The sequence below is a fragment of the Plecotus auritus genome (assembly GCF_963455305.1).
Source record: "Plecotus auritus genome assembly, chromosome: 12".
NCBI lineage: Eukaryota > Metazoa > Chordata > Mammalia > Chiroptera > Vespertilionidae > Plecotus > Plecotus auritus.
Genome location: NC_137778.1, coordinates 29,209,281 through 29,233,242, shown reverse-complemented (window position 1 = coordinate 29,233,242; position 23,962 = coordinate 29,209,281). Strand labels below are relative to the sequence as shown.

Genomic DNA, 23,962 nt, shown 5'->3' with positions numbered 1-23,962 from the left:
ACAGTAACAGGACAATAAGCAGAGGACAAACGACACTAGATGCTGCCAAAAGAATTTCACAGGTTTCATATACACAATTTCTTCTGTTAGATTAACAGATGGAAAACTAGTTTTAGTAGAAGAATGAACAGAATAATTCAGTTTTTATATATTACTACTTTGAAACATATAATTGAGATGTTTATTGATTAAAACCACTAACAATATCCTAATCAAATCTGTTCCTGATTATTAATTCAAACTCACCATATAAACTGACAAACAAAACTTACAATGCCACCTGATTGTTTCATTTACTAGAATCAGAGATGAAAATTAAATTAGACCTAAAATCCACATATTCATCTAGAGGTAATTTTCATATTCTGTTTTCCCGCTGCAGCATATTCTAGAACTAATTTATCCATGAAATAGAATAAACCCCCTTTAAAGCTGTACATAAAAAAAGCTCACGAAGATAAACTCAATTTCCCTTCAAAACGTCTCAGTTTTACCAAAACACCAGGTCAATGCAGCATAATTTAACACATCTCTTATTCAAGAGATAAGTCATTCAGGAAAGATTATTTTCCTGAATAAAATATACTTGTTTCTCATTGGATTCCTTATAACCTAAAAAGCTAGCTATTGAGAATACATAAGGAATGTCAATTTCATGTTTGTCAAAAAACTAGTAGCGCTCTGAAATGTTCACTTTTAACTTGAAAAAGTTACAAATAAAAAGCCTTACATATAACTGAAGGCACAAAAGGTACAAGAAATCAAATAATTGAAGATGAGATTTTTAAGATCTGCCTCTAAATAAGAGTTAAATCCTTAATGAAGAAGGACAAACTCCTTAATGAAGAAGAAGGACAAATTGAAGAACTGAATGCAGCTGTTTCTAGTATCTCCATTTCTCTAAGAGAAAAAGTAAACCATGAGCTTTGTTTATATTACATATCTTCGATCTCATTACTGTAAATACTCTTTTAGCAGACTCTTTTAGCATTGCTCAGGTAAGATATAAGACTATGCATTGGCATTCAAGATTAACAAGTTAGATTTCTGGAAAATTGATGTTGTGATAGTATAGCCTACTTCTGAAACACAGTGATGACTAAGGTAAGATCTAATCAAGAAGCAAGACTTTTTATTATTGAATCTTAAAAATAGATACAAAAAGATTTAAAAAAAACCCTAGACTATGGTTCAGATAAGATTTCCATCAAATAGCTAAATACAATAAAATACCTAAGAAGTAAAAGCCCAGGCATCAGTGAAGACATAACTTTAAGTATTCATACTTAATACTGGACAGATATTTCCTACTCAGAGAGACAGCCAGACAGAAGACAACAGTGGCCAAGAAGTTTGAGACATCATTGAACTCTCTTTATCACTATTTTCTTAGATTAAGTGCTAAGGAAAGATGGGTTGGAGAGCCCTTTCTATCAAGTCTTTCCTCTCAGTCACAAACTAACATTTATTGAATATAGTTTACATGCTTGGTACTATGCCAGACATTGCAGAGGTTGTGGAATAGATATAAAAACAGCATAACAGTCTGTCCTCAAGGAGCTTATTTTGGGTCATGTATGTCAGCATATAATACATTTCAGGTGGCATTTGTGCCATCCATTCTTGAGCTCCATCTTCAGTTTTTAGGCTATTTGGTAATGTTTCCCAAATTCCTTGGTCATCTTCAAGAAATTCTTGATGAAGGCTTCAACTATACCTTTGATCATCAGGATATCCTGAGAATCACCCTGCCTGGCCTCACCCACCTCAGGGTAAAAGAGGGTACAGGCACTTTCTTCAAAGCTCCTTCTTTTGGTGGCATCTGGAGCTGCAGAGGAGGCAGTGGGAGGTGGAATGGGGGTCAGATCCCCGGAGATCGTTATTGGCAGCATTGTACAGCAATTCCTGAGAAACTGAAACAATTGAGAAAGAGATGGCTTAGCTTACTTAGCTTCTGAGCCATTTTTCATTTCCTGAAAGTAATGGAGGCCAGCAGCCTATTCTTAGGATTTAATAGGAGATTAGAATAAAATTTCATTCAGGAAGGTTCTCAATTTTCATTTTTAAAAGTCTGTCTGTATTCCCTGTTCAACAGAGCAGAACTGTTCTTGACAATATTCCATATTTGAGGGGAATAAAGTTGTATCCCTGAGACACCAATCTCTAGGGCTTGGTAATCATCGGATCTAGATTCTTATTTCATTTAAAAACATTGCTTAGCAGTAAGAGAATGAGGATACCTGAAAATAATATTAACTAATGATGTAACCAAGTTTAAGACTGGAAAACGATGATATAAACTTATGTGCAAGAGGTAGCAACCTAAAAAAGACGTTCAAAAGCATGTTAAAACTGGCCTAGTCATATGACATCTGCAAACATTATCTCCAAAACTGCCAGAAGTATACTGTTTTATAAGTGCCACTATGCAGTTGGGTGGCTGGGGAACAGCAAGGTAATACCCAAAGAGAACAAGCATGTCTATTTCAAAAGAGACCTATATATCTTTTTCAAAACCTAAAACAGAATGCAATGCAGAGTTGAGTGTAGTATAGAGTTAAGTACATGGACTATGGAGAAAGGCATCGTGAGCTAGATTTTTGGCTCTGCTACAACTTAAACTATAAAACGCAGGCAAATAAATATATTTGAACATTGGATTACTAAAGCACTCTAACATTATGCCCAATCAGAAACTGGAACTAATTTAAAATACTAAGCACTTCTCTTAAATATAAAGAAGTACTAGTAAAACAAGTACCTCCAATTAAGAAGTACTAATAATATAGGTACCTCCAAGGCTGGTAGGTAACAGCAAGGTTGGAAAAAGCTCCTATGAAGTGAATCTTCTAATTCACTGATTCTTCACCATAGCTTCTCCAGAGTTGGGATTATGCCCTAGATTACATCAGTAAAACCAGATGTGAGAAATAATGAGTCACAACCTGAAGGTGTCTGGCTTTCTATTCAGCTCTGTACCAGGGGAGAAGGTAGTTTTCTGTTTTTCTTATTTGGCTCTTTGGTTCTTCTAAATCATAGTTCATTTTTCAGGGGAGTTCCTGCTTTGTTGCTATCTCCATCATGTGACAAATGTTTGTTCATGTCTCATACGTGGTCATTTTAGATCTGCCTGGAGGGATATGTGAAGACTCTCCACTACTCACAGGACAAGAAGTAAGAAGTTTCCAGTTCAAGAAAATCATACGCTTCCTCAGATAATACACACAAAGAACACATATAATTTTAATTTTAGATACCAGAGAGCTCCCATCATTTCTCATTTCAATATAGTGTAAAGCCAAATAATTAAGTACTTTATAAGTAAACAAAGAATATAAATGGGAACTCCTCAATTCACAAAACTATTAGGTAGAAACACTACTGTCTCATCACTCAGACAACAGCTTCAGAAATAGGTTTAGAAATCTACACCCATAAATGAAGGAAGCAGAAAATATAGATTATGCACTAAATAAAATTGAACTTCAACATAAATGTAAGCTGATTACTACAATAAAGTAATTTTTCCAGTTAGAAAAATAAAGACCTCATGTTAAAAAAAAAAAAAAAAAAAAAAAGCAGACTACTAGTAAGGAGGGAAATTGAACAAAGAGAATGTAATCAATTGGGATAATAAAAAGGGAATTAAGAATTAAAAACAAATTTGGAAATGTGAGTGAGCCCTGGAAGTTGTTTTGATAGTAGGATTTTTGAATTTTATTTGGCTACTATTCGATGAGTTTTTAAAGATTAAGATAGGTTCTATGTCAAATTAGACAAAAAGGGGAAAGATGGTACTTTTATAGCAAAACCGTAAGATGAAATCATGGATAAGAATGCCAGAAAGTTGAAAAAAACAAAAAAGAACATAACTGGATTTTAAAGGGATAAGCATCTGCAAATCTTCACATTTTACACAACAATGAGTAGAAACCAAGAAGATGTTCTGAAGTTTATCTGCCACAAGACATCTTGATTGATCTTTACATAGGAGGCACTGAAATCTAAGATAAAAAAGGAATACTACATTTATAGATGCCTGGGTGTAAAGATAAAGTCAAATGGGCAAAGATATCCGCATAAATAGAGAAAATTTCCACTGATAATAGTATCTGTGGGGATGGGGAAGGCATCACAAAGAAAACACTGGAATAAAAAGATTCAAACTAATTCATTGAAGAATCCTAGACAACAAAACGAAGAATTTGCAAGTGTAAATTAGCAAAAAAAAAAACAACAGCAAGTGAATAAAACCAACAACAGTTGGATAAAACATGTATTTCTTTAGTCTAAATCCATTATTAAAACTTTCATAACTTAATATAGCATAAATTTTGGTCATGCAATGTTGGGAATTCAACACTAAAAGACCCAAGTAACTAAGCAATGCTTTGAATGAGCAACAGGTTCTTTGATGTTTCTAAAGCTAGGAAGAAATATCTTTGGGTAAAACAGAGTAAGTATGCTAGATTTGGAAGGATACTATGCAATAATCAGTTCAAAGAAAAATTGATTGTAAAATAACATTTAAAACAAATTTCTAACATTTAAACCATTATTTTTCACCAAAACAAAAATAGTTGCCAAATTTTAAGAAAGAAATTCCTTTTCCTTTATAATTTGTAAGTCAAGGCTATTAGCAATGTTTGTTAGACACTGACTGAATCAAAACTTGTTATAATAAAAATGGATACCATAGTAAAAGAATATGAACACAAAATACCAAACTATTTGAAAATGTCTGATCAAGGTTTTTTGTTTCAAGTTCCAAATCCTTTGCTTTGTTTCATAGTTCAAAGTAGCCCTGGAAGCTTCTTTTGAATAAGGTGACTGCTGAGAGAGATAAGAACTGGTTCCACAATAAAAACAGCTGATTCCAATTTCGGGAAATACATTTGCTGAAAGCAAAAATTTTACCTGACTCACCAATTAAACTTAATAGAAGAGAAAATGAGTCAAAGCCTATGCTGGTGATTTTTAAGCTAAAAAGTCTGTTTTCTCCTATTTTATTTCTTTTTCTTTTCTGTGTTTTTGCTTTTGTTTTTCTCCTTCTAATTGGGCTTTCCTCATAAGGCCCAAATGAGTTCACTGAAATGAAATTCTTCTGGAAATTCCCCAAACTGCACTAACCACTACAATCAATTTTCTGATTTCATCTCCACGTGTTCATACTTCACTTATGGGTGTATCTTATACACCATGCTAGAGAAATTGTTATAAACCAGAAAATTCTGATCAATGCTTACATTCTTCAGTTAAAAAGAAAACAAAAATTGGTATACTTTGCTTCAACCATTATGCTTTTACAGTATTTATACTTTCTCTGAACAAAAAAATTTACCACCAATTTATTCTTGGAGGACAAAATAGTTATCACCTACAATAATTTCCCTCTGTTTTTTCCTATAATTTGTAATCTGTCAAAGCAAAAATACTACATGATAGTGCTCACCCCATTTTTGAAATCAGGTTACAGGTTCTGACATATGCACCCAGCCATAAGTTGAAAATGTTAAAAATCAGGAATGAAATCTGCCACTACAGGTCACAAATTCTTTCTCACTGGGCCTATTTCATGTCTACCTAACACAGATACTTAATGAAATAGAATTAATTATCAGGATTGGGTGAAACCAGAAACCTGGGCCCACTTAAAGTGTATAATTTCATTTGCAACAAGCTGATTTTAGACTGTTAGTAGATAACAGCTAGTATAAAAGACTATGTAACTTAAGAAAAACGTTAACCACCACACACATATCATTTATAATGACTAGACCTGCTATTCTTTTTAAGGTTTTATGAGATTTAATTTGCTTAGTCCCAAACTGCTTGAGTGATTAAGTCAGTCTGAGCCCCTATCTATTAAAAAGGGGGTTAAATGCCCTGCTCCAGACTACATAAGAACTATCATTTCTATGTCACTAATCTGATTTCATTTACTTTTCCTCAAATTTACATCACCATAACTTTATCAATTGTCTGTTTTATTGAAACTAACACTTATAAAGTGAACCCCCCCAATAAAGAGTACCCAACTGACACCACACAAGGTTATTGACTATATTGTCTGTGCTGCACTTTATATATAACCCCGTTGTAATTTTGTAACTACCAATTTGTACTTCTTACTTCCTTCACCCTTTCACCCCAGCTTCCCTGACTTATCAAATAACAACCATCAATTTGTTCTCTGTATATGTATTGTTCGTTTTTTTGATTCCACATATAAATCATATGGTATTTGCCTTTTTGACTTATTTCACTTACCATAATACCCATAAATCCAACCATGTTGTTGTAAATAGTAAGATTTCATTCTTTTTTATGGCCAATTAATATTCCATTGCATATAGGTATGTACCACATCTTTATTCAATCATCTATGAATAGATGCTTAGGTTACTTACATATCTTGGCTATTACATATGCAAATGTCCTTCTTTGTCTCTTATTATAGCCTTTGTTTTAAAGTCTATTTTGGGGCTCTAGCTGGTTTGGCTCAGTGGATAGAACATCGGCCTGTGGATTGAAGGGTCCCAGGTTCGATTGTGGTCAAGAGCACATGCCTGGGTTGTGGGCTCAATCACCAGTGGGGGTGCGTGCAGGAGGCAGATGATTGATGATGCTCTCTCATCACTGACGTTTCTCTTTCTCTCTCCCTTCCTCTCTGAAATCAATAAAAGTATCTACACTAATAAAAGAAAAATATGCAAATTGACCGTACCTTCACAATGCCCACCAGCCAATCAGGAGTATGCAAATTAAACCAACAAAGATGGCGGGTTAATTTGCATATGCAGGCACAGAGCGAAGACTGAAAACTGAAGACTGAAGAGGCTTGGCTTCTCCGCTGTGGCCGGAGCAGAGAAGCCTCGAGACTTGGCTTCTCCACTGCAGCTGGAGCGAAGGCCTGGGTCCCGGATGCCGGAGGAAAACCTGTGCCGGAAGCCAGGGGAAGGAAGGCCTATTGCACTAATCTTCATGCAACGAGCCTCTAGTATCAAAAATAAAGTCTATTTGGGGCACTCCCGCTCACCAATGCCTTTCCCTTCTCCTCTGATGAGTTACCTTTGCTTTGTTTTTCCTTTCCCTTTCCTAAGCTCCAAGAACCCTTCTTCTGCCTCTGTAATTTGTTTTTGAGCCTATACAGCTCCACTATTTCACTTCTACTACTCTTAACTTTCAATAAACTTTCTCTTATAATCTGGGGGGGGGGGGGAAAGAGAGTCTATTTTGTCTGTAATAAGTATTGCTACCCCCTTTTTGTTCATTTTCATGAAATATCTTGTTCCATCCCTTTACTTTTAGTGTGTGTCCTTTGATCTGAAGTATCTTGTAGACAGGAAGTGTATAAGTCTGTTTGCTTTTCCATTCAGCCACTCTCTATATATCCTTTTTTATTTTTCAATCCTCACCTGAGGACATGCTTAGAGAGAGGAAGAGGGGGGAAACATTGATGTGAGAGAGAAACATCGATCGGTTGCCTTCTTTACATGCTGCACCCAGGGATCAAACCTGCAACCCAGCTATGTGCCCTGACCCAGAATCGAACCAGTAACCTTTTGGTGCACAAGACCATCAATCCTCAATCAACTGAGTCACTCTGGCTGGGCACCCTATGTCTTTTGATTGGAGTATTTAATCCATTTACTATTTAACATAATTATAATGATATTTAATGTAATTATTGCTATTTTATTATTTATACTTTTTCTTCATCTTCTTTAAGAAGTCCCTTTAACTTTTCTTGTAATACTAGTTTGGTGATGAACTCCTTTAGTTTTTTCTTGTCTGAGAAGCTCTTCATCTCCCCTTGGATTCTGAATAGCAGCCTTTCAGGGTAGAGTAATCTTTGTTATAGATCCTTGCTTTCCATCACTTTGAATATTTCAAATACCTTCTGGTCTGCAAAGTTTCTGTTGAGTAATCAGATGACAGTCTTATTGGAGCTCCCTTGTATATAACTCACTACTTTTCTCATGCTTCTTTTAAGATTCTCTTGTTGGCATATTAACTATGATGCATGTTGGTTTGGACCTCTTTGGGTTTATCCTGTTTGGGTCTCTTTGTACTTCCTGGACTTGTATGTCTATTTCTCTCGCTAGGTTAGGAAAGTTTTCAGTCATTATTGCTTCAAATATGTTCACCATTGTTTGTCCACTCATTTTCCTTCTGGTACCTCTGTGATGTGAATATTGTCCAGAGTTCACTTATACTATCCTCATTAAAAACTTTTTATCCTTTTTGCTGTTCTGATTGGATATTTTTTGCTACCTTGTACTCCAAATTGCTGATTTCTCTGCTTATTATAATCTGCTATTGATTCCATCTAATGTATTCTTATTTTCAGTTACTGTATTCATTTCTGACTCGTTCTTTTTTAGTTTCTATCACTGTGTAAATTCTGAGTAAGTTCTCACTGAGTTCATCTTTTCTTCCCCTAAACTCATTGAGCATTTTTATAAAGTGCTTTTGAACTCTGTATCTGGTATACTACTTGCCTCCATTTTTATTTAGTACTTTTTCTGGAGTTTTGTCATATTCTTTCATTTGTCTCCTCATTTTGGCTGCTTCCCTGCATTTGTTTCTATGTACTAGGTAGACATGCTATGTCACTCAGTCTTTGCAAGGTGGCCTTATGTAGTAGGTGTCCTATGGGGCCCAGTGGCAGATATTCCCAGGTCACCTGAGCTGAGTGGTCTAATGGTGTCCCTTGTGTGGGTTTTGTGTGCCCTCTTGCTGTAGTTGAGCCTTAATTGCCGCTGGCACTTCAGTTGGTAGGACTGACCCTCAGGCTGACTGGCTGAGGACTATATATGACTACAACAAATGAGCTGTTTTTCAGGGGCTGACCCCACAGAATAGAATTTGCTTTAGTGGGACTCTGGTGCCTGCAGAGACCACCCTTTGTGTGTCATTTGTGGATCTCTATTTGGATGGTGCTCTGGTGTTGTGTGAAGCTGGCCACCAGGTTTGTTGATCCTGGACCTCTTGGGAGGCGTTCCGGTACAGCTCCAGGCCTGTGTCTGACATAGGGCCACCTGGTAGGAGCTACAAAGTGATCTGTCTTTGGTAGTTGACTCTGCTAGGCATGGAGACATCGTGAAGAGACTGGGTGCCACTACTGCCAGAGGTCACTTAGCAAGAGGTACAGTATAGGGCACCAGCTGCAGTTTGTTTGGGGTTTTCAAATCTTTGGGAGATTTTAAGAAAGTCCATAATGTGAGCAATGGCTGAGTGCTTGTGAGAAATAGTTGCTGAAAGCCCTAGCCAGTGGATAGAGCATTGGCCTATGGACGAAAGGGTCCCAGGTTTGATTCTGGTCAAGGGCACAAACCTCGTTTGCAGGCTCCTCCCCTGCCCGGGACAATCGATGTGTTTCTCTCACATTAATATTTCTCTCTTTCCCTCTCTCTAAAAATCAATGGAAAAATATCCTTGGGTGAGGATTAAAAAAAGAAAGAAATAGTTGCTGAAAAAGGTTCAGGTTGGGCAAGACTCAGGGAATCACCAGGGTGTGAGGAGTGATGTTGACCAAGTGAATGAACTCAGATATTGCACCCGTCTGCACCTGCTGGCTGTGTGGGAGAGAGCTCAACAAAGAAACAATGGTGCCTGCCAGGACTTCTTTCTGGGGGAGAGCTGCCCCTCCAGCTCTTAACCTGAAGCCAGACAATTCAGTTCCTCCCCGCATGCCTCTGGAGCTTTTCAAGCCAGCCGGTGCAGGTGGGTGCCATATCTGAGTCACCTAGTCTTCAGATGGTTCTATAATTTAGTTGCAAATTTGATGTAGCCATGGAAAGAGGCAAGCATAGTGTTTACTTCTCCATCTTGACTGAAAGTCCCTGACAGTCCACTCTTTAAAAAAAGCTAAATTTGTTTTAAAGTAATTTTAAATTTACAGAAAACTTGCAAAGACAGTACAGGGTAAGAATTATCTTCCTTTACCCAGTTCCCCCTAATTTTAACATCTTATATAATTTTAGCACATTTATCAAAACTATGAAATTAACATTGAGATAATTTTTCAACTTATTTCTTTATTCCTATTACAGGGCCCAATTTAGAATACCACACCATATTTAGTTGTCATGTCTCCTTAATCTCCTCTAATCTGTGACAATTCCTCTCTAATCTGTGACAATTCCTCAATCTTTCCTTTTGTTTTTTACAGGTCCTTGATACTTTTAAGGTGTACTGGTCAGGTATCTATACTAATAAAAGGGTAATATGCTAATTATACCAGGAGACCTTCCGGACAAAGCCATGGTGGCAGGGCTGAGGCAGAGGCAGTTAGGGGTGGTCAGGACAGGAGGGGAGGGCAGTTGGGGGTGATCAGGCCGGTGTGTGTGGGGGGGGCAGTTGGGGTCAATCAGGCCAGCAGGGGGGGCAGTTGGGGGGCGATCAGGCCAGCAGGGGGGGGCAGTGGGGGTGAGCAGGCTGGCAGGGGGGCTGTTGGGGGCAAGCAGGAAAGCAGGCAGAGTGTTAGGGGCAATCAGGCAGGCAGGTGAGTGGTTAGGAGCCAGTGGTCCCGGATTGCGAGAGGGATGTCCCACAGGGATCGGGCCTAAACCGGCAGTCGGACATCCCCTGAGGGGTCTCAGATTGGAGAGGGAGCAGGCCGGGCTGAGGGACACCCCCCCCCCCCGGTGTACGAATTTCGTGCACCAGGCCACTAGTTTTGTATAATGTCCTTTTTTAAAAAATGTTTTATTATTAGACTGGTGTTATGGGTTTTTGGAAAGAATTTCCAATCATATTATATCAAAGGATACATATTGCCATGATGATTTATTATTGATGAAGTTAACCTTGTATTTGGCTAAGGTGCTGTGTGCTAGGCTTCTTTATTATAAAGTTACTATTTTTTTCCTTTCCATACTCTGTTCTTTGAAACTAGGTCACTAAATTCAGTCCATAATCAACAAGAAGGAAATTAAGTTCTTCCTCCTTGAAGGGAATAGTTAAATATATTATAAGAAAGATTTGTCAAGTTCCTCATTTATTTAATCAATCATTTATTGATATTGGCATAAACTCATGGATATTTACATTATTCTTTAGGTTATAATCCAATACTCTTATTTATTTTCTTGCTTAAATTGTTCCAGCTTTGGCTCTTGAGATCTGTTCTAGAATAACAATGTCACAAAGATAATTGACAATTTTGGAATACATGGTATAGTACGTAGCCTTTTGGACATTTTAACAGGATACCAATTAATGTATAATGAATATATCATCAAGTCATGTATGGAAAAAATATCAACTGAAGACCAAGGTCAATTAAAATTAGCACAATGTTTAGTTATGCTTTTCATTTAAGAAAAACGATGACACTGAAATAATCACAGATTGAGAAAATGCAATTATTTCCCTGACACTACAAGAAAAGAGTAAACAATAAACCAGACAAAACTGCTGCAAAATTCAAAGCTGTAAGAATTTTAATTGTCTGCATTTCCTCATTTCTCTTTCATTCCTTAACCCGCAGAAATCTAACATTTGACACTATGGAAATGGCTGTTAAGATCACAAAAGGTAATCTGCCAAAGCAAACTGTCTACTTTCAGTCTTTATCTAACAGATGTCTGTAGCACCTGGCACTCTTGACTACAAGCTGCCTTAGGAAACCCAGTGTGTTCACCCTAAATATCATTGTTCCTCATGGCTTCAACAATCACATCTAAAACTTGTAGTTTCAGGTTTCTCTTTTGAGCAACAGATCCTTTTATCTCACTAAATAGCATAAACCCACATCCTTTTTCTATCTCCAACATTCTCCTTTTGCATACCTCCTACCTCTTTTTCACTTCACCACATCACCAACCAACTGCCCAAGAAGGGTATCTTGAAGACATTCTAAAATCTGTCCCCCTTTCCTTCCTTTTGTAAATTTACTTCTGAATATGTCTTCACTATCGCTAAGTTAAAGCTCCTATACTATTTGGGTGGGAAATTTTCCAAACTGGTCCACCTGATCTTTCTCTAATTAATCTATCATACCATGATCAATATAAGCTCAGACAAATCATTCTTCTACTTTAAAACTATAAATTCCCATTGACTATAGGGTAAATACCAAACTACTTGGTATCTTATATAAACTAGAGGCTTTCCCTGTCTTTCCAGCCTCATCTCCTGGGTCCCAGATTAGACCATTTACAGTTATCTAAACACAGTATCAGACCCAGAGAAGCTTATTTATAAGATACAGTCTTCACCCTCCACTCTTTGCATACTGAATCAAAACATTTTCCTAGTTCCTTTTAAGTAAGTCTCTCTTCTGTGTTCCCCAAAACATGTGAATCTCTCAACTTTAGCAGCTATCAATAATTATTTGTGTACATGTCTGTTTTCTGCTAAACTATAAATTCCTTGAGAGTGGAAATTATATCTCATTCATGTTTGTATTCCTTCACCTGGCAAACAACAGACACAGAATATCTGCTGAAGGGACACCTACTATCAAAATAGTTAAGATTAAAAAAAAAAATCAAATATATAAAGCTTTGCCTAAACAAAGTAAATTCTTACTTTCAAAGTGATTTGATTAAGTTACCTCATGACTTATTTAGTACTTTTATTTTTCTTAACTAAAAATATTTTTTCTCAACTGGTTTTAAGTGGGTAGGTAAGCCAATTTTCATGTGTACCTGAAATAAAATTCCTATTAGAAAACAAGCTCCATTTCTATCCACTTATCAACAGTAATTGTGAAGAGGAGAGATTCCAAGATACAATCCAATTAACAGAAGAATGTAAACTTGTGATATAATAAATAATACAGGAGTGAGCTACTATAGGTTTACAGTTGTTTATATAGAAAATAATGATAATTAGTAATACAAAAATAAACTGTTTCAGTTACTCCCAAGTGTAAACCTACTTTCTATCCACCCTTGTATATCTGTTCTTTGTCTCTGATTCCTGGCGTAGTTTCAAAAACCCTTGGAATTCTCTGAGTATAGGAGTGTGCGTTATGCCAAAGAGGTAACTTAAGATGGACCCTGAGAGAAACTCAGGATGGGGCTTGGCTATTAGAAAGACCGACCATGATTAGAGGGTTGAAACTTTGGGCCAGCCCAATCTAAAGTGGATGAAGGGGAGCTAGAGATTGAGTTCAAGTACATGGCCAATGATTTACTCATTCATGCCTATATAACGAAGCCCCAATCAAAACTCTAGACACAGAAGTCTAGTGGAGCTTCTTGGTTGGTGAATACAATGATGTGCTGGGAGGGCTATACACCCACAAAGAGAGGGAATGGAAGCTCTGTATCCCCTGTTCTGCCCAGACAATGCCCCATGCATCTCTTCAATTCCTAATCTGTATCTTTTAAAATAAAACTGTAATCATAAATAAGTGGTTTCAGTAAGTTCTGTGAGTAGTTCTACCAAATTATCAAACCTGAAGGATTGTGGGAAGCCCCAAATTTGTAGTAGGCTAGGCAGAAGTGTGGGAGAATTGGGAACAATGAAATTTTCAACTAGCATCTTAAATGGAGGCAGTCATCCTTAGAACTTTGCTTTTAACTTGTGGGGTCTTCCCTAATTGAAGGTATCAGAAATGAAATGTCCCAGCCAGTGTGGCTCAGTGGTTGAGCATTGACCCATGAAACAGGTCACTGGTTTGATTCCCAGTTAGGGCACATGCCTGGGTTGTGGGCTTGATCCCCAGTATGGGGTGTGCAGGAGGCAGCTAATCAATGTTTCTCTCTCATCACTGATGTTTCAAATCTCTCTCTTCCTCTCTCTGAAATCAATAAAAACATACTTTAAAAAATTTTTTTAAAGAAAACAAAATGAATTGTGTAGGAAAACCAGTTGGTGACAGAGAACTGGTGTCGGAGCAACGACTTCAGAGAGGTCTCAATATTTTTGTATGTTATAGTTTCAAAGGAGAGGGGAAAAAAGGGCAAGTTCTTGTTCTTAAGTAGGTATTTTTGCATCAGATAAATTTCCCTGATATTTCATTCCCTGAGGACCCTGAAATCAAGCTCACATTCACCCTCACCCTAAGTCCTTTATGTGGCCTCTTGGATGCCTTTAATGTCCTTGTAGATGATACAGTCAACAACCTAACCTGACATCTCACTTCACCTTCACCTAAATTTCTCCAACTCTTCTAAACTCCTTCTCACAACTTTTTAAAAATACATATATTTTTAATGTATATATGTACTAGAGGCCCGATGCACGAAATTCTTTCACTGGGGGGGGGAGGGGGGAATCCCCTCTCAGCCTGGCCTGCGTCCTCTGTGTCCTCTCGCAGTCCAGGAGCCCTCAGGGGATGTCTGACTTCCGCGGAGTCGGGAGAGGCTCCCACCACCACCACTAAACTCCCACTGTGGGAACGCACTGACCACCAGGAAGCAGCTCCTGTGATGAGCGTCTGCCCCCTGGTGGTCAGTGTGTGTCATAGCAACTGGTCGTTCCAGTCACTTAACCTTTTATATATAGAGATACTTTACTAAAAGGTCTCAGATTGCCTATCTATCATTAAACAAATATTAAAGATGCACAAAACTACAGAATGTTCAGCTTTTTCCACCAAGGTAGCTTTTATTTTTCAAAAGTTCATAAATAATGAAAATCAGGAATACAAACTTGTTTTTGAGGGTTTTATCATTTTCTGAAATGCATAAGTTTTTAAACTTCTGGGTGAATAATACCAATTAACATATGTGTGCTTACTATGTGCAAATCACTTTGAAAAACACTTCTTATAACCATACTAATCCCATTTTATCAGAAGTGATTTTGAGTCTTAAAAAAAGTTTACTTGGAGAATCTGATGAAACATATGCACTTTCTCCTGAAACATACACACAATTTTACTTACTACATCAGAGGTTTATGAATGTCCCAAAGTTATTTACAAAGCCTCAGAATTGAGATCTTTGATAAAACACACACACACACACAAAAAAAAAAAACTCCTGACTTAGAGCTATCTTCTATATCAACTTGTGTGCTCAAGAGGCACACGGATGTGCCACATGGATTTTTAAAATATGCAATACCTGCCCTAACTGGTTTGGCTCAGTGGAAAGAGCGTCGGCCTGCGGACTGAAGAGTCCCGGGTCCGATTCCAGTCAAGGGCACATGCCTGGGTTGCGGGCTTGATCTCCAGTAGAGGATGTGCAGGAGGCAGCCAATCAATGATTCTCTCTCATCATTGATGTTTCTCTCTTTCCCTCTTCCTTCCTCTCTGAAATCAATAAAGATATATATTTTTTAAAAAAATGCTCTGGGGACCCAAAGCTTTAAAAAATAAAATAAATAAATAAATAAAACATGCAATACCTGATTAGTCAGGGCACTGACCTCTTTTACCGAACACAATAGCTGTCCAATGTGAATGAATCAAAATTATGCCTATTTTTTTTTGTCAGGTTGGCAAAAATATTTGTTATGTATGCCATGAGAGGTTGAAAATTACTGTCCCATTTGAATGGGTAATGCTTCCTTTTTCTTAATTTATATATTTTCATTTCTTAAAAGACACTTTCTAGACACTACAAATGCATTATTTAATTTGTTTCATGTTATTTTATATCCAATTGAAGCAGCTTTTATAGATACTTAAAGGCACTCTACAAATGAAGTCCCTCTGAATATTCAGTTAAATTTTATAGGTTGATAATTTGAACGCTTAGATTTTTATTATGAGACATATAGAATTAATAAAATACTCTCCCTAGAACAAGTGTTTATAACTATTAGATTAGTGTATACAAAAAAATCCTGAATAGTGACCAACAGATAGCTATGAACCATTTCTCACTAAAGAAACTGTAATATGTAAGGTAAGTAATTTTTCTTGGTTTCCAAAAGGTAACTGTTATTTCTTGTTTTCATAATGGTATCTCTTCTCAAAATTCAAAATTCATGCAAAGACCAGCCTTATCTCACTTCTCACATCTATTGAAATGAGAACTTCACCCTGGTGAGTATAGCTAAATTGGTTGAACGTCATCCCATGTACTGAAGGTTTACCAGTTCAATTCCCAGTCAGGCTACATGCCCAGGTTGTGGGTTCGATTCCTGGTTGGGGTGCATACAGGTGGCAACTGACTGATGTTTCTCTCCCTCTTTCTCTCTAAATCAATAAAAATAAATTTAAAAAAGAAAAAGAAACTTTTAAATAAAAACCAGTAGATCTATTAAAAGTTCATGTACATGGCCCTGGCTGATATTCCTGTTGGTGGGGCATTGTACTGTGCACCAAAAGGTTGCCAGTTCAATTCCCAATCAGGGTACATGCCTGGGTTGCAGGCTCAATTCCTGGTAGAAGGCATGCAGGAGGCAGCCAATCTATGTTTTTCTCTCTCTCCCCTTTTCTCCCTCTGAAAATCAACAAGTAATCTATTTCGCTAACACAAGTTAACAGGCAACAAAATGACCCTCTTACCTGTCAAGTTCTGTACTGCCCTTTCACTGGAAGGCAGTGGCTCCTTTCTGTGAGGCCGATTTAGTGAAGTGTCCTGTGCAGAAAACAGTCCAGGGTTATCAGTTAATTTCTTCCGGCCACTGGAGTTAGGGTTTGAAACTCTGCAGCTGCCTATTGCACTTGTGAAAAGGTTTGTATGTTCATCACTGCTGGCTGGATCAGAGTTGGGAGTGAATCCTCCAAGGGATAAAGTTGGAGAACTTTCTGAACAGTCAATCTGTAAAGGTGTCTGCAATCCCAAGGCCAATGGACTAGATTCTGAAGGCTCTCGATGGATCCACTGTTCTTCTCTATTTATTAAACTTTTTGAAGGAGAAAGATGAGGGCAGGATATATGACACCGGTGCTTTTCCTTATGTTTATATCGTTCTCCAACAGTATCCTTTCCAAATCGATAGCGTTTCAAAGTCTCCAGGACAGATCTGGAAGAGCCAGTGTCCATGGAAACTTGGGGTTGCTCAGAAGAACGGTGTTCTCTGTGTTTATGGCGGTGCCTGTGTTTGTGCTCGACCATCCAACCATAGGCCATCTCAGGAGGGACACTAGGGTAGGTACTCATGGAAAGGAGGGGAGTCCTGCTGGTTGTAAGAAAGGCCTCCTGTCGAAGTAGCTTATGCTTTTTCTTATGGTATTTGGTGGGATTGAGAAGTAAGTGACCAGTATGCATATAGGAAGGGGGTGGAAGTGGAGTAGTGAAAGAAGGAGATGGAGGAGGTGGATAAAGAGTGGGGGGATACCTTCCATAGTAACCTAATCCTATGGGAGCAGCTGTAAGTGGTGAGGGAGAGTAAGGCATGCCATAAGAGGGATAGAATCCAGTACTAGAAAGAGGAAAACTAAGGCTATGCATAAAAGGCATTTCAGCCATTGCCTCTCTCATCTTAGGGGGTCTCCCTCTCTTCTTTTTTAAGTCAGGTTTTCGAATGTAGTGCAAAGGATCTAAGGGGAAAGAAGGGTGTGTATAGAAACTATTAAAGTTGATTCGAAAAATAGTTGGCAGGAGGTCTCGGGGGATAAAATGATGACTTCGATGGGTGATTCGAATTTCACTTAGACGACTTATTAATTCCTCCAGCTCTGCAATAAAGTCTGGATCCTGTCTATTTCGGAGTTGGGGATATTTCTTTTTCCGTTTTCGTTTCTGCCTTTTCATCTTGTCATAGCTGAGGTAATCATGATTCCTACGCTTACATTTATGTTTATGTTTTTCTTTAAGACTGCTTAGAACTGTAGAGGTTTCAGGGGGAATCAGAGAAACATGCTCAAAGGAATGCCTTCTCTTTTTTTGCCCACAAAATTTCTCTGCCCTGTCTGATGTGCTGTTATTATCTGTTCCGATTCCACTATCACTGGGAATAGTCTCATCACTATGAGACTCACTAATGGGAGAAGGAGTTGCTTCTTTCAGAGATGTGAGTTCACTCAAATGTGAAGGAGAATTGGGCAACAAAGTAGGAGGAGATAATCGCCTCCTCCCTTTTGAGGCCTTCTTCATTGCAAGAGTCTGAATCATACTGCCCTGTCTGGAGTGTAAATGCAAATATGGCACTGAACTGGGTTCAACAAAGCCAGCATCACTACTTACAGGGCTCTGACCTCCACTAGTCCCAGAAGACTGAGAACAAACAGGTGACGGAAGAATCTCAGAACTACTAGCAGATGAAGGCAGTAAAGGGGGAAGGATCTGTCCTAATGCTGATCCAGCTGCCTGCTGAGCTGTTTGCTCAAGAACAGCAAGGCTAGTAGGGCTACCAGAAAGAATGCCATTTAAGACAGTTTTTGGTTTTCGACCCCTCCTCTTTCCTATATAAATGGTTCCTTTCTTGCTGACATTTATCTGTTGGCCCAATTTAGAGCCAAATGTAGCAGCAAGACTTGACACTGTATTATGGAGTTTGGATTGCACTTTCCCTTTATTACTTGATTCTACAGAGCTTGAAAGAATCTGATTCAACAGTTTCTTTCTCTTTAAAGTCTTCATTTTATTTATTTTGCGGATAATTGTTTTCATCAATTGTCCATTGTTTCTCTTGATTTTTTTATCTGGTTCCATCTCAAGGTCATTCATACTACAGACAGTTGGCCTATGACTGTCATCTAGGTCATCTGGATCTGGAAGTTGATCCTCACTCTCAAAGAAATCACTACTACTTCTATGGTTGTCACTTTCAGATTCTAGCTTGCTTGGACTTTCGGTGGCAACAAATGGAGCCACTGATAGTACAGGTGGCTTCATCTTGACTGGCGACCTCATTTGCCTCTTAGGTCTGCCTCTTTTTTTCGGGAAAGGAGACACAGACAGACTTTGTTTGAAGGAAGGAATTTCAATTTCTGGTTGCAAAATTGGAGGTTCTTGTTCTTCCTTAGACTGCAAAGAAAAAACTTTAGAGGCAGGGATTTTTAAAGTCCTCTTAGGTGGACCTTCCAGTTGAGGCATCTCTTTAGATTTAGGTCTTCCTCTTTTGGGCTTATAAATATCAGACAAAAGGTCACTAGAGACACACATACTGGAGGATAGTTTGTGAGTAGCAAAAGACTTATGAGATGGTTTTTCACTGTCAGTTAAGAGAGCAAGAGATGGAGTTGTAGATTTGCTCAACTTTGGCAATCGGCATTTAAGGAAATCATGATCTACAAATGAAGATGGTCCAATGTTTTTCATAAACTTGGCTGGCTCAGAATTACTATTCGATAGTGAGCTACACGAAACGTTTTTAAAAAGCTCTGATCTTTCTAATTCTAGCCCTTTTGGAGACCGGCATGTGCTTCTTGCCACCACTTTAGTCCACCGAGCTTTTCTTCCTTTCCTTTTTTTTAATGGTTTGGACTGCAAACTAGTGCTTAGGCTCTCAGCAACTTGGCAGTGTTTGTCAGAGGCAGTTACTGCACCAAGTTTTAGAAAAGGGTTGTTACTAAATAAACTAGTGAAGTTAACAACTGAAGGGGTAATTGTATGAATACTGGATTCAGAAGTCAAACTTGGCTTTTTTCCTAGAGAAGAGCTTATTCTTGGAATATCCAGATGTGTAGTTTTTGAATCATTTAGCTCTTTATCAATCCCTTTACATTCAATATTCATGCTATGACCCACAGACCTGTGACCAATGTTCAAGTGGGCACTTTCAGAAGTAAATTGGTTCTTTCCACCAGATTCAGAAATTTCTTCCATTAGTTCTGTGGTAGGACTTAAAAGTAATGAATTAGGAGCCAAGTGTAGTGAAGTTTCAGGGGGACTTCTGGTTAAAGGATTAACAGATACAGTAGGTGATGGGGAAGGGAGAGTGCTTTCTCCTACTGCACTAAAAGGGGATTTAGCTGTAGATGCATCAGAAGCACCTCCCATTTGAAAGTCTGGAGAAGTGCAATATACGGGAGGTTGCTTTTCATGCTTTGAGGTTTCATATGACCCCCTTTCACTGGATGAGAAACTATCTTGCTGAATGCATGTTCCTTCATTAAACATTTCTTTCTCCAAATTAATGATTTCTTTTCGAACTGAGAACTTTTCCAATATGCTTTCTTTACTCTGTCGTATAACATTCTTCTCAAAAGTTTTGCTATTGGCACTGTCTTTCAGGGATTCAGAAAGTTCCTGACTTTCATGACTCTTGATGTTTGTACAAGAAGCCTTAAATGATTCCTGAGTGGAGAGCAGTGCTTCAGCTTTAAGGTTTAGGGCATCTTTACTGACCAGTCCTGCTACAGGACAACTCACTAGTTTCTTTCCAATGTCCTTATTAACTAATCCCATTGTTGAATTTGCTACGATCTTCTTTGCACAGTCCTTGGCCACTAGGCTAACAGTAGAACCCAATTTCTTTCCCAGGTCTTTATTAACCAGTCCAACTACAGTGCCAAATCCTAACTTCTTTCCAGATTCCTTATTCACTAAACCTGGAACAATACCAATTCCTAGCTTCTTTCCTGAATCCTTGCTCAGCAGTCCTACTGTAGTGATAGTCCCTGGCTTTTTGCCTAAGTCTTTATTAATGAATACCGCTGTAGTGCCAGTTCCTAGTTTTTTCACAGAGTCCTTATTGACCAATCCTACTGTTGCATTAAACACTGGCTTTTTCCCAGGATCTTTAGTTACCAATCCAACTGCTGTGCTGATTGCTGGTTTTTTTATTAAATCCTTATGTATTATTCCAGCTACAGAACCAACACCTGCTTTCCTGATCAAATCCTTGCTAACCAATCCTGAAATAGTAGTACCAGTTCCTAACTTCTTCGGTTTTGTCTTGGAAGACTTGGAGGGGGGACAAGTTGCAATAAGGTGTGCCAACTTTTCTGTTACACTTGTTCCTCCGTTAAGTAATGTTTTGTTCTTTAAATCAGGATCCCGGCTACCAACAACAGTAGATGATGTTGCATTAATGTAATCTGTCATTTCTGAGTGTATTGGAGAAAGCTTCTTGGACAAAGAATTGTTTTCTCCCTGTGAATGAAGATGGATACTTTCTTCAGAATGGCATTGAATGGCTGAAACATCACCTGATTTCTTGTACAACTTTGAAAGGTCCTAAAATATGAACAAGAAAAAGGTTTTAGAGAGAATAAACTTTATACCACTTCAATTCAGTATTTAGTCGAACAAACTTATTGATCACATGTCAGATATAAGATAGGCAATAGTCCTTTTAAAAAAACATCTAATAGCCCGTTTGGCTCAGTGGGTAAGAGCGTTGGCCTGAGGACTGAGGGGTCCCGGGTTCGATTCCGGTCAAGGGCACATGCCGGGGTTGCAGGCTCGATCCCCAGTGGGGGGCGTACAGGAGGCAGCCAATCAATGATTCTCTCTCATCATTGATGTTTCTATTTCTATCTCTCTCTACCTCTCCCTTCCTCTCTGAAATTAATAAAAATATTTAAAAACAAAGAAAACCAAAAAACATCTAACAGAACTAGAACAAATAATCCTAAAGTTTATAAGGAATCATAACAGACAGTGAGTGGCCAAAGCACTCTTGAGAAAAAGAACAAAGTTGAAGATATCATGCTCCCTGATTTCAAACTAATATTACAAAGCTACAATAATAAAAAAAAGTATGGTACTTGCACAAAAACATAGATCAATGAAACAGAATAGAGCCCATAAACAAATGCACACGTGTATGGTCAATTAATCTACATCAAAGGAGGCAAGGATGTACAATGGAGAAATGACAGTCTTCTCAGATGCATGTACAGATACATGGTGATACCTTAACCTTATAATATGTTTCATACTTGAGAAGACTAATTTTTCCTTTCTGTATTACATAGAAATTCCTTGGTTATTTTATTTATAACATTATTGAGATACAATTCACATACCATAAAATTCACCCATATATAGCACAGAATCAGTAGTTTTTAATATCTTCACAGAGCTGTGCAACTGTTATTGGTGGAAGTGGAGTTCATTTTGTGAATTAATTTTTAAAAATATTTTCTAGCTCAATAAACTGATGGTATTCAAGAATACTATAAATTTTATTTTATGTTAATTATTTTTTAATCCTTACCTGGGAATATATTGATTTTTTGAGAGAGAGGCAAGGACAGAGAGGGAGAAACATCAGTGTAAGAGGGGAACATCCATCAGTTGCTTCCTGTACTTGCCCAAACCAGGGATTGAACCTGCCACCTATGTATGTGCCCTGACCAGGAATCAAACCCACAACTTTTCTGGTGTATGGGATGATGCTCCATTCAGCTGAGCCACCCGGCCAGGGCCTGATTTTATTTACTTTATAATCTTAAATTCGTGCTCCATAAGGAATTCATTTTTTCAGCAAATAGGTATCAAGTACCTACAATTTAAATGCTAAGAATAACAGCAGTAAAAAAAAAAATCCCTTTCACCATGGAGGTTTCATTCTAATGCACAAGAGGGGTAGAGGCAATAAAAGATAAGATGTACTATGAAGAAAATCAGAGCATGAAAACAGAAGAGGAAAAGACTAGGGTTGGCCCTAGCCGATTTGGCTCAGTGGATAGAGCGTCGGCCCGCGAACTGAAAGGTCCCAGGTTCAATTCCAGTCAAGGGCACATGCCCAGGTTGTGGGCTCGATCCCCAGTGGGGGACTTGCAGGCGGCAGCCGATCCATGATTCTCTCTCATCATGGATGTTTCTACCACTCTCTCTCCCTCTCCCTTCCTCTCTGAAATCAATAAAAATATACTTTAAAAAAAGAAAAAGAAAAAAAAAAGACTAGGGTTGGTAGAAAACTAATCAGATAGTTTTGACTCTGTCTGATCAAATAAAAGGAAAAAGTCTTAAATATAATTTATAGTATTTCCCAAGTGGCTAGGTAGGGGCTCTTTCTGACCATGTTGCACATGGTACCGAGAACACTTTGTGATATTTATTTGAGGTCAATAAATATATAATAAAAAAAAAGACTAGGGTTAGAAAGGATTTGCAATTTTAGAACAGGTTGCCAAAAGATTACATTTACAGAGAAATACAAAGGAGTTGAAAGAGTGATCTTCATAGCTACTAAGAAAAGGAAACGGAAAGAGCAAAGGCTCTCTGGCAGGAGCTTGTCTGGTATATTCAAGGAATCCAGGTTTGCTGGAGTAATCAAGGGAAAGAGGTAGGGGGACAGACATTTTTAAGTCTAAAAGAGGGAAAGTTGTTGAAATGTTTAATGCAGAAAAGGTGTGTGGGCTTAATGCTTAATTCAACAAGTATTGGGTGATTACTCATTGTTGGCAACACAGCAAAGAAAAATGAAGACAAAAAATGCCTGCTCTCATAAAGCATACATTTTAGGAACACAATAAAGAAAACCAGTAACTTCTTTAAAAATATGTTTTTATTGATTTTTAGAGGGAGAGAAAGGGAGAGGGATAGAGAGAGAGAAATATCATCGATTAGCTGCTTCCTGCACACCCCCCACTGGGGATCGAGCCCGAAACCTGGACATATGCCCTAAACGGGAATTGAACAGGCGGCCTCTTGATTCCTAGGTCAATGCTCAACTGTGGAGCTACACCAGCAAGGTGAAAACCAGTAACTTTTTAAAATATTCTTTGTTAGAAGGTAATAACTGCTATGAGAAAACCAGAAAGCAATAGAGAATGTTAGAAGAGAAAATGCAAACCTGAGTTCAGTGACTGGGCTAGCAAAGACAAGTAAGGAAGTTAACAAGAACATCAAGAATGCTAGTATAGCAGAACTTAAGCAAGTGACTGGGGAGAATACAATATGTAATCAAATGGGGCTAGTTAGATATTTGAGGGTCTTTAGGCCATTATAATGGCGTGTGCTTTTACTTTGTCGCTCCCTGACCAGAGAACTAAGATGGCGATGTAGGTTAACATAGTACTCCCTATTTCCCACAACCACATCAAAATTACAACTAAAATACAGAATAACCATTATTCAGAACCACCTGAAAACTGGCTGAATGGAAGTCCTACAACTAGAAAAGTAAAGAAGACAGCATATTAAGACTGGTAGGAGGGGTGGAGGTGCAGAACTGGTTGGTCCAACACCCAGCCCCACACCAGACC

The 23,962-nt window shown here is 38.1% G+C and overlaps 1 protein-coding gene across 3 annotated transcripts in view; it reads right to left on the bottom strand.

The window, feature by feature from the left end:
* Positions 1-23,962, bottom strand: part of ASH1L (ASH1 like histone lysine methyltransferase) — a 136,602-nt gene that overhangs the window by 86,519 nt on the left and 26,121 nt on the right. For 2 of the 3 annotated variants that reach the window (XM_080649290.1, XM_080649292.1), the window contains exon 4: positions 16,421-20,981. In XM_080649290.1, coding sequence (XP_080505416.1) covers positions 16,421-20,981 — 4,561 coding nt within the window. The remainder of the gene's footprint in view (positions 1-16,420; positions 20,982-23,962) is intronic. The other variant, XM_080649291.1, reaches the window with a different exon arrangement.